General features: G+C 40.4%; 1 protein-coding gene across 1 annotated transcript; it reads right to left on the bottom strand.

Moving 5' to 3' along the window:
• Positions 1–2,256: 2,256 nt before the first annotated feature.
• Positions 2,257–10,680, bottom strand: LOC104425593 (alpha-glucosidase). The gene is made up of 6 exons (XM_039312772.1): positions 10,568–10,680; positions 10,211–10,478; positions 5,213–5,943; positions 4,484–4,714; positions 3,732–4,375; positions 2,257–3,374 (listed from the first exon to the last, which is right to left on the bottom strand). The coding sequence occupies exons 2-6, from the start codon at positions 10,474–10,476 to the stop codon at positions 2,436–2,438; spliced, it is 2,811 nt and encodes a 936-aa protein (XP_039168706.1). The 5' UTR covers positions 10,477–10,478; positions 10,568–10,680; the 3' UTR covers positions 2,257–2,435.
• Positions 10,681–14,487: the final 3,807 nt, after the last annotated feature.

Genomic DNA, 14,487 nt, shown 5'->3' with positions numbered 1-14,487 from the left:
AAAGTGACAATCAACCTCTATATACTTTGTTCTTTCATGAACTATGGGATTAGCTACAAGTTTGAGTGCTGCATCATTATCACAAAATAGTATAGTTGGTTCTTTGATTTGCACCCCAACATTGAGAAGTAAGTCTCGCATCCATACTATCTCATAGATAGTTTTAGCCTTATCTCAATACTCAGCCTTAGCTAATGACAATGACATCGTTGTTCGCTTCTTCGTTTTGCAAAAAAAGTAAGGATTTCCCAAGCCTAATACAAAACTCAGTAATGAATCTACGAGTCATGAGACAAGGAGCACAGTATGTATTACAATAGGCTGTCATTTCCACTCTTATTATTTTATTTTTTTTACCGAGGAACCGTCGGAAATCATCCTTTGGGAATTACACGATCCTCTAGTATCCGGTGACACCGTTGGGCCTCGCCACAAGCTGCTATTTAGATGAACCTCAGGGAAGGCAAGCCCATGACCCCCCATTTCAAACACTTTAGCAACAAGAAGGTTCAAACTCTCGACCTCTGCGATGAGGGAGAGAACTCACACAACTATTTTCATGTTACACTCTCGAGAAAGAAGTATTCCAAGTCCCGGACTTTTCTTCAAATATTTCACAACCTTTGGAGTTGCATCCATATGAGATTGCTTCGGGCTATGCATAAATTGACTCAGTGTTTGTACCGCATAACATATGTTCGGTATTGTGATGGTGAGATAAATGAGTTTTCCTACGAGCCCCTAATAACTCAATGGATCTTTGAGCGGTGGATCATATTTATTGGGTGACATTCCCATATCATAATCAAGCATAGTTAGCTTGATATGCTGCTCGATAGGAAGAATAGCTGGCTTGTACTCTGATAGACCTGCTTCTAATATAATTTATAAGATAAATTTTCATTGACTAAGTGATATTATGGTTTGATCTGGCAATCTCAATACTAAGGAAATATTTAGGACAACCCAAATCCTTAATGTGAGAAGTAGCGCGAAGATATCTCTTAAATTTCTAAACAACAGATTCATCAGATCCCGTAATAAGTATGTTATCAACATATATCATCAAGTAGATAGATGACGCGCCTTTTGTCCAAGTGAATAATGCAAATCATGCTTGGACTATCTAAAGCCAGCTGCTATGAGTGCAATAGTGAACGTTGTGTGCCACTACTGAGAAGCTTATTTAAGACCATAGAGGAATTTGCAAAGGCGACGTATCTTAGACTCCTCTTGGCTCTGTAAACCCGGCGGAAGGTCCATATAGATTTCTTCATCCAAGCGACCATGAAGAAATGCATCATGTATATCCATTTGATGTAGTTGCCAGTCGTGACATGCATCAATAGACAAAAAGGAATGAACTATGACTTCATTTGCTAGTGGGGAGAAGGTTGCATGATAATCAAAGCTTTCTCATTGTGTGAAACTTTTGGCCATGAGATGCACCTTATCAGGCCCCCATCTCTTCTCCATATCCTTTGGTCACATGATCAACTGAGTTGGCAATCTTCCTATGATCGATTCAATTTGCAATCATTATTGGGCCCCCATGCCTCCTTGACCTCCTTTGGTAGTTTTCATGGCATGCCTCCTTGACCTCCTTTGGTAGTTTTCATGGCATGCCTCCTTGACCTCCTTTGGTAGTTCTGATGGTAATTCGAATCACACATGGAGGTATTCTTGAATCCGTGCTTCATCTTAGTTGTCAAATTTATAATAAAACTAGGCACCCTATGCTACAATGTCAACAACGATTTAACCATGCCTTCGTTGCCATTGATATGTCAAACACCTTCTCAACTCTCTTGATTGGTGAGACCTTTGATTCAACTTAGTATCTTGACAACGGAGTGTTGGCACACATGACCAATGATATTGGTAAAATCCTAAACCCTAGACCTTTTTAAAATTTGACAAAAGTCTCAATTGATGATGGTTGTTTATTGCCTATTAAGCAAGTTGGTAAAGCTTTTTACGAACGGGCCATCACTCTTTATTTTTATCTCTCATCAATCATGTTCCTAATCTTACTCGCAATCTCCTCTCAATTACTCAACTTTATCGTAAAAATTCTTGTGCCGTTAATTTTAATGGTTAGTCTATGAATGAAATTGAATACTTATCAAAAAATTATTGATCACATTTAATAGATTAAAAGGTCAAAGACGATTATGGATTGCATTGAATAAATTAAAAGTTCATTGACACATATTAGATCAATTTTCAATAATCATTTGTATTATTTTTTTCTCTTAGCGAAACATAAGAAGAAATTTTATCTAGGGATTTTGAATAGTTCAGAAACTACACCCTCGAACTAAAATGGGGAAAAAAGGAGCTAGAGATGGAAAGGAAGTGGCTTGATACTTGCGTGCTTTTACATAATGGAAACACACAAACTTATTGGGGAAATGTTTTTTTTCTTTTTATAATTACATTGAGACGGTTTCTTTTGATAATGTTCTGTCATAAGATTGGCGCAGTTTCACTTCCAACTTGAATGGCTTCCCCAACGGAAGTGACAATCCTGGGACTTCGACAATCCCAAACTCTCCACCATCATTCAATTTTCCCATTGTTTTCACTGTTCTCTGTCCGGACGTTGCTTCTACATCATTGGATAACTCATGCCCTCTCAGTCTCATCATTCTAGTTCCTTCTCTCAATCCTAAAATGGTCACCTTATCAATTACCCATTTCTCAATCAAAGCAAATTCCCCATTAACAACTTCTGATCTGACAACAACACCATTCCCTGTTTTCTCACAATAAAACTTCACCAAAGTCCACTTATTTCCTTCCCCTCCCATTTCAACATCCTCTCCATCGTCCAAGAACACTTGTCCTGAGCTATTCCCATTCTCATCAACCACAACTAACAGCTCAAATGGCGTTCTCCGAGCTGCTTCCGTAGTCATGGCCTCTCCTTGCATGGCCAATATATTACCTTCCCTTACATGCACATAAGGATGATTAGGCGGTGCATTGAGCATCACATTCATTCCTAATGCTGTACTCACTGAATTTGAGTAATTGAAGAGATCAAACCAATTTCCACTCGGGATATAAGCATCCACTGTATTGGCACCAGATTGTAGTACGGGAGTCACCATCACACCCTTACCAATTAAAAACTGGGAATTGATATGGTAAGTCATCTTATCCTCAGGGAATGAGAAAAAGAGGGGCCGGGCAATGGGTATCCCCTTTCTATATGCCTCATACATCAAGGTATACAAGTATGGAAGCAAGCGATAACGAAGCCCGAGCACCTTCCTGGCGGATGCAGCGACAGAATCCCAAAGATAGAGCTCTTGACGAATAGAGTTAATTTCAGAGTGATCTCTTGCAAAGGGATAAAAGGCCCCTAGCTGCATCGGTAAAGCTCTAAAATAAGTGCTTAAAGGTGTATGACCAAAAAAAAAACATGATTTACACCTCTATTCAGTCGCTACTTGACATATTCGACATAACATGAATTACAAGCATAAATGATACCCTGCCCGCCTAACTTCCCCTCACCCTAAAGAAAATTTAGGGTGAGGGGAAGTTATAGAGTTTATTTCTTTCTTTAAATGGAAGTAAAATTCCCTGCCCGCCTAAGAAAAAAGAGAAAAGAAAAATGATCAACTTCTATGTCTAAATACAAATCAAGAAAGGCTTAAAGCTACCCGGTTGCAGAGCAGTACAATTAATATAAATTAAGAGAAGGCATGGAAGATATTTACCTGAATCCATCGGTTGCATAGCTCTTCGGTTGTGTCACCAGAGAAACCGCATATATCAGCTCCTACCATTGGAATTCCAAAGAGCCCAAAATTTAAAATTGCAGGAACTGAGTAAGCCAAGTCATCCCATGTGGCGGCATTGTCTCCAGTCCAATGTGCAGTGTGCTTGCCAGAGCTTAGAAAAGTCGATCTCGAGAGAATGAATGGCCTTTTACCAGTAACATTGACTAAGGCCTTGTTTGTTGCTCTGGCTTCCAAAAGTCCATAGAGGTTATGAGCATTGTAATCTGAAATATTGCCAAAATGACATGACGTCACAGGAATAGTTCTGTTATTGATTGGCCGATTAACTCCAGAATTGTTGATTTTGTAGGGAGGATTGTCAAGAGTGGAAGGAAGAGGAGGAGAAGTTATGAAGTTGGACAACTCGTTCATGTCGAGCCATAGGCCATCAAAAGGAAGAACATCATGAAACCTCTTTATCTCACCACCCCAATAACTCTCACTAGATGGGTGAAGGAAGTCAGGGAAGTACACTGGCCCTGGCCAAACAACACCTAAATATGGCACTCCCTCACGCTTGATGAAGATGTCGGCTTGCATCCCCCTGATGTAGGTCCCATATGTCTCATTCTCACTAATGCCTGTTAAAGATCACCCATTCAAAAGAAAAGGAAAGTATTATTAAGATGGCAATTTGCAAGAAATAAAAAGACCAAGTTTCGATCACAAGCATTTTGGCACCAGCATACCTGGATCAAGTATCAGGACATACTTTTGACCGTTCTCGTGAAGGCTGCTGACAAATTCTTTCGTCTTTTCCACCGGAAAATTGATAGGGTCAAGAGTGAAGTCCTTGTTTGCATCCATATAATTAATGTCGGTCCACATAACTTCCAGTGGAATATTAGCTTTTGCATAACCAGCTACCACGCCCTCTAAGTCTGAGACATTCTTGTAACCCCACCGGCATTGATGAAATCCTTGAAAGTAAATCAATGATACTTTATCAATAGAACTAACATTTCAAACTAGTCAAGTAACACATGCAGAAGAAGCCATCTACCGTGAATCAAACTTTACAACTGATCTACGCCTAGCAATATATTCAAGTAAAGCGACCACATTTCTTGAACATCAGTGAGCACTGTGGTAGGATCAGCTGGGGGTCGGGAAACAATGGTTTTCAATGGATAATAACACGCCTTTAAGATTTGTTCCCTATTGAGCATAACATGCAAAGTCTGACTAGTGTCTTCTCCGTGAGAAAATAAAAAAAATAAAAAAAACTCATGAAGCAAGTCAATGGTAATAAACTCTTCAATTCCATCTTCATTACGCTAGATACTACCAATAATAATCATGCTTGAGATCTCAGAGTGATTGCAGAATAAACTACAGAAGTCAATGAGCAATAGTGGAATCAAATTCATCAAAATGTAAGCAGCAACAATCGAAAGAAACTCATCAAAACCAGATACCGAAGGACCAGTATGGCATTGGGGTCGGCCGGCCAATGAGCTCGGTGTACTGCTCCATGACTGCCTCCGGCGATGGCCCGGGGAAGAAATACAAATCCAACACCCCACCGATCACCTTGTAAGTGATCCTATCGCCAGTGTACACCACGTCCATGCCATTACTGTTCAGCAACAGAACGCCGTGGCTCGTGCCCGCCCCAACTCCTACGCCACGGCGGCCGCGGCCGCCCACCGACGACCTGACGTCCATGTAAAACGGATGCGACCCGTACAGATTGAGATCGAGGTTTGCGCTGGCAATGTCGGCGTTCCAGAGAGTAAGGGTCTGGTTGGGCTGGAGCCGGAGCGATGGCTTCGTGTGCTCTCCGATACCGTAGAGGGAGGAGCGGCCGGGAGGGAGGGAGGAGGAGAGCTGGAGGTACTGGTCCTTGAAGACGAGGAAGGCCGAGGAGTCGGAGGCAGAGGTGTCGAAGAGGACGTCGCCCGAGGAGCGGCGGGAGATGGCGAAGGAGAAGGGGGTGGTGTTGCGGAGGTCAAAGACAAGGTCGGAGGATGCGTCGGCGGAGAGGTGGCATTGGGAGCGGCAAGGTGGCGGTGGAGTTAGGGTTTGTTCGGGGAGAGCGTGACGGGGAGGGGACGGAGGTCGGCGAGGGATGAGGTCGTCGGGGACTTCCCACCGGCGGTGGTCGGCGTCTGTGATTTGGACTCGAAGACGACCGCCCGCTTGGAAGCTGGAAGGAGACCGTAATGACGTAAGCCAAAGTTAGATGTTTTGCATGGACAGCCCGAGAAAAAGCATATAATAAATTAATTTACTAGATTTACGTATCTACATATATACTGTTTTATTTATTAAAATTACTCTCGATTGTTTCTTTTTTTTTCTTTTACCAATCTCGTTAACTATTGAAAAATATAGTGTCCACGGATAATGTGTAAATATAGTTCAATTTGATCTCGCCTATGAACTAGTATTAAAATTTGCTTATTTTGTATTTTTGCAATAGCCTTCTTAGAAAAAAATTCAAATTATAAAATATATCTCCTTTCACACTTATATAAACATATGTACACATTATATACTGTCATTGTGTATTTGACAATTTCTTTTTGTTTCTTTGGTTGATAATTTTGCAATGTAGTGATTTGAAATTTAAATTTTTAGGATATGAACAGCAATGCCATAGCTTCCGTACGACGCTCATTTAAGTGTCATAACTTTTTTTTTTTTTCACTCACTTAAGTTTCACATTGAAATAAAATCGATCATTTAAGCACCACTTTCGACAAATCCTATGTGAATTTTTTGAATATAAAAAATTTATTTTTTTATTTAAATATTTTTTTAAGTTTTTATTCTTTATTTTCTATTTTTGTGCCAACTGCAAAGGCCTTGCCGCCCTTGGTTGATGGGGCCACAAAGAACCTGGGTGAGGTCGTCGCCAATTGCAGGGTAAGGCCTTCATGGTAGGTCGCTTCACGCACAGCAGGGGCATCCCAATCTCATCGGCCTCAAGCGAGGTTGCTAGGGGCGAGGTTGATAGGGGATTTTCTATCAAGATAAATGGGAGAATTACCAAAAAAGTTCTAAACCTATTGCAATTGTGCTAATTTAGTCCTAAACTTTTTTTGGCCAACTTAGTCCTAAACCTTCTACAATTATGCCAATTCAGTCCATCCGGCCAAAATTGGCCGGCCGGGCGTGACGTGAACGCCGGCTAGCCGGCGAACGATTTTTTAATAATTTTTTAATAATTTTTTTCGATTTTTTTAATTTTTTTAATTTTTTTTTCTTCCTATCTTCTTCTTCCTCTGGCCGCGCGGGCCGGCCAGCCAGAGGCGAGGGCTGGCGAGGCTCGCCCCCGGCCACCGGCGGCGAGCCTCGCCTAGCGACGACGAGGCCGCCGTCGCCCAGCCAAGGCGAGGCTCGGCCTCACCCGGCCATGGCGAGGTCGAGCCTCGCCGGATCCGCGACGGCGGCCTCGCCGTCGTTGGGCGAGGCTCACCTTCGCCGGTGGTCGACGGGCGAGCCTCACCCAACGACGGCAAGGCCGCCGTCACCCGGCCAAGGTGAGGCTCGGCCTCGCCCGGCCGTGGCGAGGTCAAGCCTCGCCAGATCTGGCGACGGCGGCCTCGCCGGCCAGCGGGCGAGGTCAACCCTCGCCCGGCCAAGGCGAGGGTCGACCTCGCCGGTGGCGGCGAGGCCGCCGTCGCGGGCGAGGCTCGCCCCGCCGGCCACCGGTGAAGGCGAGCCTCGCCTAGCGACGGTGAGGCCGCCGTCGCCAGATCCGGCGAGGCTCGACCTCGCCATGGCCGGGCGAGGCTCGCTTCGCCGGTGGCCGGCGAGGGCGAGCCTTGCCGGTGGCCGGCGAGCAGCCCTCGCCTGCAGCCGGCCGCCGACGCGCCGGCCGAGAGGAAGAAGAAGATAGGAAAAAAAAAAAAGAAGAAATTTTTTTTTAAAAAAAAATTTAAAAATTTTAAAAATCGAAAATAATAAAAAAATAAAAATTATTAAAAATCATTCGCTGGCCAGCCGGTGTCCACGTCGGTGCCGGCCGGCCAATTTTGGCCGGATGGACTAAATTGGCACAATTGTAAAAGGTTTAGGACTAAATTAGCCAAAAAAAAAAGTTTATGACTGAATTGGCACAATTGCAATAGGTTTAGGACTTTTTTGGTAATTCTCCCCAAGATAAATTGTCGATGACACTTAAGTGATTGATTTTTCACATTTGTGACACTTAAGTAAGCGAAAAAAAGTTATTATAAGTGACATACGAAAATTATAGCACTTTTACTATTCGTATCCCTAAATTTTCTTTCAAATATGTTGACCATAAAGATTGCTAACACAAGATTAAAGTTCTAATATAGTGATTGACTCCAAACCCATTGCACTTATCAATTATGCTCGCTCACCTTCCATCCTTATTGGCTTGGGCAACACAATCACATGAGAAAGTCCGATTCCAACTTTAGGGTGCATTTAGCTCAGCATTGTCAATCCCCTTTGGGGCTCCAAAATCTCTTGGGCAAACACAAATGACGTTTGGAAATTTTTTTACAAAGCTTTGGGGAAATACAATTGTATTTCCAAAGCCTCTAATCTAAAGGCTTTTGGTCCAAAGTAGGGTTCCAAGTACTTTGAAATGTCACAATTCTTGAATGCAAATACAGTTTTTTTCTTCTAAATTTGCCCTTGCTCAACTTTCATCATTTCGAAAATGTCCCCACCTCACGCAAACCCACCAATAAGGGATTAGGCCATCGGTGAGGGGCTAGGAAGGCTAGATCTAGCTGTTGGCCAATGATTCTTAGGTTGCATGACCTTAGGTAAGATTGCCTGATATCTACATGAAGCCACCGGCGATTGGTCAGTGGTACATTTGGCTTGCTGAAAAATATTTTGAGATTTTATTTAAATAGCAAAATTTCTTTATAAAGTATAGTTTTTACTAAACGATATTTAAGTGAATATGGCTTCCCAATATGTTTTTAGAATACACTCTGCCAAATATTATTTGCATTTTAGAAAATCCTTAAATCCAAAAGTCTTTTCATTTTCCCAAATATATTACTCCGAAACCGAACTAAACACACCCAATCTAGGTTTAGCACAAATATTCTATGTAATTTATGTTATAGGCAGATTTATTAAACTGATGGATCGGGTTGAAAATGGTTCAACCCCATGTAATATACATTTAGTGATCCATATTCAAATTCGACTCATATTAACAAAACACTTTCATATTTAACCCAATATTAGAAAACTTATACCATAACTAATGTAAGAGAAGTGAGCGTGAGATCAAGTAAATGTGAGAGAAAAAGAGATTCATAAAATAAAGTTGAGTTGGATCTAAGTAAGTCATGGAGTCATTAACATCATACTATTTTGGGTTTTATCATTTTAGATTCATTTATAACTCATTTACTGAATATAACTAGTTTATACAACAATCCTTCATCAAATACGGGTTAAGAAACGGGTCTATAACATATTTTGACAAGTCTCGTTATGAATGGGCTTATGCAATGCCACAGACCCGGCATTTCCCCACTCGTATCACTTCAACCCTTTTATGAGCACGGTTTTTCTCGACGTTAGTTTCCACTCTTTTTGCAATTCCTACGTGGTCGGATAATGCTTTTCCACAGAGAAAAGCCACTCTCACCAGACGGTCAACTTACAGAGCTACTGCTACTTAGAGGTGGCAAAATGGGACCCATTTTGGACCCATATTTTTCACAAATAGGTCAAATATGGGTTATGAAGCTGTAATCGCCTAGCTAAAATGGGTCAAGGTGTATTTTAAGTTCAATTCTATATGGGTTGAAAATGGGTCACACGTTCCGACCCATTTTCGACCCATTTTTAAAACCTAAAAACATGAACTTCCTCAGCAACTGCCCTTCATTAGTGACCCATTTTTGACCCACCTCCGCCGCTCGCCTTCGAGCCGCCTCCGCCACTCGCCTTCGCCACTCGCCACCGCGGCTCGCCTTCGAGTCACCTCCGCTGCCTGCCTCTGAGGCTCGCCTCCGCCGCTCCCTCGAAGGTCGACGAGCTTCGTCACCCACCTCCGTCGACGAGCACACCCACAAGCTCCAGCTCCTCATCCGCCAGAAGACCCACAACCTCAACCGCTTGTTAGTTTTGTTTTTCAGATTCCAATCGGTGGGACGGGGATTCCGATCCAGTAGAGATCTGTGCGTTTCCGTGTCTCTCTGTGTAGGTCCCGTTGGAGCTCGAGACCGTTACAGGTTCATCCCCGTCCTCTCTGGCTTTCTCCTCGTACTATGTCGCGTTTAGTTGATCGATTTCTTTCCCATTTTCGACCCGACCCATACCCAACCCAACCCAACCCAACCCACCCATTTGCCACCCTTACTGCTACTATTGGCTCTGCATTTCGGGGAAAGGAAACCAAAAAAAAAAGCAAGAGAAAAGGGCTTTATTTTAGCAATAGCAGATCGACGAATTCCGACTCTGACCTGGCAACAAGGCAGAGATGCTCGACGTCGGGCCCATAGACAGCGGTCCTGTTGATGAGGTGGAGCACGGCGGTCAATGTTGTTCCCGACGGGTCAACGGCCACAGACCCGACCGTGTATCCGTACCCGATGACAACAGGCGTCCCCCCACCTTCTCCGCCCGGCGCGCCGGCCTCAGACGGACACGACAGCAGGCACAAGATCAACGGGAAGAGGGAGAGGAGACGGCAGCGGCGGCAGCCATGGCGGTCTCTGTTTCCACCCATATCTTTTTGGTGGGGATCAGAAGGAGACCACGAAGAAGCTCATGACATATTTAGAGAGAGAGAGAGAGAGAGAATTTGGGGTGAGCTTCACCTTCATTCGCCAGCTTACCGATTGAGGAAGACCTCGCGATGCACGGGGATCGTCTGGTCTCCGCGTATCGGCGGGTGTGACCGATGAGTGAAGTCGATGTAAATGTTATTTTTTTATGTGGTCTTCCAAATGGAGATTTATGAACTTTTAATTCCGTTCTTAGTTTTTTTTCTCTTTTTTGGGAGTTATTGCAATTTGCCCGCGGGTATTTCGAGTTTTGTAAGGTATCACATGACCAGCGTATCATCGTACATTATAGGTAGGTCGTGCGTTACGAAACTTCTCGTGGCAATGATTTCAATGAGATTCTTATCACGAGTATAGATTATATGTTAAAAGTATTGCATTTTTTTTTAATATCTAGATTTAATTAAATAAATTGACTCCCAAATGGTCAACCACTAATTTTTTTTTTTATTCTTCTTTGCAAATAAACTCTGGAGTTTTGAGAAAATTTATGAATTTCACGGCAAGCACTACATTTTCAAACGATAAAAAGATCAACCACCTTTTTTTTTAATAGCTTACGAAAAATCATGTGATGTATTCTACATAGTAAGCACGTAAGATAGCATAGAAGAAGAAATCATTGAAAGCTATACACTTTTGCAATAATAACACAAAAAAAAAACTCCAAATTAATACAACTATAACAAATTTGTCATGAACGAATTTTTTTACTACAAAAATTCACAAACCGGTGTATATGACAAATTTACCGCAACTAATCTTTTTACTATCAAAAACCCCAAATTAGCATATTTGTGACAAATTTACTCTTTGTTAGTTTATGTAAAATTAAATTAATACCACATAAAAAAAAACTATAAAATTGTACACGTATGACGAATGAAGGATAGAATCCCAAACCGGTACACTCCTCAATTGCTATATGTCACCAACTTAACAATTTAACAATAAAATTTAACGAAAACTAATGTTATGGTAAATTTGTCACAAGTATACTAGTTTGGAAAATTTTATGATTCAAAAATTATTTTGAATATCACAAATATACTAATTCAGGATTTTTCGTGGTATTAAACCTATGCTTTCTTCCTTGAGATATAATAAGATGGGTGCCCACAGTATTTGTGAATTGTGATTCGTCCATTAAAATCATTTGATGGGTCGCTAGCAATCTTCATCAAACTTTTTATTTTGTTGAACTTTATCTCAAATTGAGTTGTGTAAAAAGTGAAGGGACGGATGAATGATTCGGAATTTTTTTTTAAATAATCATCTCTATAAAAAAATATTTTTATTAATAATAATTTATGTCCAAATATTTTCATAAATGGCAAAGATATTTTTCGATCATTTATTTTTGTAAATCATACAAACCGATCATATTTATTTCCAAATTATTTTGTCTTCACGAAGTAAATGCACCCTAAAGATTGAATTTACCGATTAAGACAGGATTTCAACAATGAACGAAAAAAAAATCAGCAATGGATAATCTTGCATTCTCATTCTTTACTGTATTTTTTTTTCCTCCTTTAAAAGTTATGGTGACCCTTCTAATTTTCTTGCACCCGATTTAAGCAAGCCCGGAGCTCGACTTTAGAGAACAAAGCTCGACCTAACTTTGACGTCTCTCATTCCCCACTTTCTTGCTCATTACGAGAATTACATAGCACTCAATTGAGACAATTGAATCCTCTTGTCGGCCACTTGCCCCATCTTTTAGTGCTCCTTCCACACATGGAGTCAGAGTACGATCGTTTTGTCACCATCGTCACAAGTAACCTTACCATTTCATTTGGGGATCAATAGTCACGCCTTCTCATTCAAGAATAATGATTATGATAAGGACATTAGAAGTGACAAAAGCTTCATACGATGCTCACTGAATGCAAAAAAAAAAAAAATTGCCAGCTCACTTAAATGTGACGCAAAGTGGAAACAAGAATTTGGGAGTTTTCTTTGTATTCTCCGATTGAATATGTGTGTTGTCTTTACACATATTTATGTTACAATGTGTAAACAATAAAAGGAAATAATACAAAGACATAAAATCAGAATGAATCACTAATTGATTCAGCTAATCAATCTAAATTTTTAGATTGATTCAATGTATCTTTGATGCACAAATCATATCTCCAACATTCTGCCTCAAGCTAGTGGCTTATATATGTCTAAGATGCCAAGCTTACTTAGTAGATACATGTGTTATCTCTAACACAAGATTTTGATGAAGATATTTGCACATTGTTTTGAAGTTCCAATCCCCCTTGTTGTAATTATCTTTTCTTGGATCTTGTCTCGAGTGAAGTGATAATCAACCTCTATATACTTCGTTCTTTCATGAACTATGGGGATAGCTACAAGCTTGAGTGTTGCATTGTTATCACAAAACAATATAGTTGGTCCTTTTTGTTGGAGAAAACTCTTATTAGGTTTGAAGCTGACAAAACTTTTCTAAGTTCTATTCTTATTTTCATTCTGAGGAACATAAGACTTCTGTGAAATTTTTTCAAAGTCTATCTTACATCAAAAGTTTGCCCCATTCTGACGAAGACCCAGACTGAATGCAAGAGAAGAACGGAGATATAATTAGATTGAGGATTATTTTTCTTCCTTCAAGGCTTCAGTACGAACATAATATATATGGCTTTTTGGTTGGAAATATCACTTACCTTTTTGGTTATCTTTATTGGAATCAATCACGGAACGGAAAAATCATTTTTGAAAGGTGAGTTTATTTCGAAAGAATCTACTTATGGAAATCAAGATTCTGATTATATGGGCAACCAGGATCATTAGGCTTTCATCTCAATCTTCAAATGGCTCAAGATCTCCTTAATTGATTCTGTCCAACAGGTTAATTGGAAGAATTCCTCTAGAAAATGCCAACGGTCGAAAAGGCATAGAGAAGTATTTAAGAAGGCTTTTTCAAGTCATTCAAAACAGAGTGTGAAAGAATACTTCCAAAGTCTGAAGCTTCTAATTTACTTGACCTTCATCATACAGTGCTTAAACTTGTATTCAAAAGAGAGAGAAACACTAAAGAATGACTTTGTGAGAGCAATAGAAACTCTTCATTGCGAAGTCAAGATTAAAAGGCTGTAATTCTATTTTGATTCATAGTGAAAACCAGCCAGAAGGCTATCAACGTGGGAGAGTAGACATAGGCTTAATCTAAGTCGAACCACTATAAATTTTTTGTTCATTTTCTCTCCCTGAACTCCTTTAATTTATTTGTTGTGATATCTCTCTGTGTTTCGAAATATTTGTTAAAGTCTAAATTTCTTCAAAGTTGTTCATTAGGCTCGGTTTAAAAGTAAAGTATTTTTACTCCATTTCACAAAAAAAAATTGTTTTTACACCTATTCACCCCCCTCTAGATGTTTATACTAGCTCTTTCAATTGGTATCAAAGCTCATGTGCTTATTTTGTTGAAGTGTTTTTACTTCTAAGCTAAAGATCTTATATGACTAGTATTTTGGCTCCAGGATTGGTTGAGGGACAAAGGAACACCAGACTTCCTTATTTCGATAGAAATGAGTACGATGTGTGGAAGAATAAAATGAAGGCATTTCTCAGATCCAGAGATCCTTTAGAGTGGGATGCTATTGAAAAATAAATCAATCCAAAGGCAACATCAAGTTCAGACAAAGGGAAAGAAGTGATTGATCAAGATGCTGATGAATCCACACAAGCTGAAATTATCAAGAGATAGGCTCTTGATGTAAAAGTAATTTATTCTTTATACTGTGCTTTGTCTTCCACTAAATATAACCGAATTTCTTCTTGTGAAACAGTTAAAGAAGTTTGGGACAAACTACATGTTAGTTATGAGGGGACTAACTGTGTGAAGGAAACAAAAATAAATATTCTACTTGGACAATATGAAGCCTTCAGAATGAAGCTTGGAGAATCTATTTCTGATATGTTTAGTCGATTTTATAGAATTG

Source organism: Eucalyptus grandis, chromosome 5 (assembly GCF_016545825.1).
Source record: "Eucalyptus grandis isolate ANBG69807.140 chromosome 5, ASM1654582v1, whole genome shotgun sequence".
Lineage (NCBI taxonomy): Eukaryota > Viridiplantae > Streptophyta > Magnoliopsida > Myrtales > Myrtaceae > Eucalyptus > Eucalyptus grandis.
This window is presented reverse-complemented; position numbering and strand designations above follow the sequence as displayed.

Excerpts from the sequence above, each read along its gene's own strand:
- LOC104425593 (XM_039312772.1), bottom strand. The coding sequence starts at position 10,476 with ATGGGTGGAAACAGAGACCGCCATGGCTGCCGCCGCTGCCGTCTCCTC. Across the intron at positions 5,944-10,210 it reads CATCTCTGCCTTGTTGCCAG|CTTCCAAGCGGGCGGTCGTC; the intron begins GTCAGAGTCGGA and ends GTCTCCTTCCAG. Across the intron at positions 3,375-3,731 it reads TATGCAACCGATGGATTCAG|CTAGGGGCCTTTTATCCCTT; the intron begins GTAAATATCTTC and ends TTACCGATGCAG.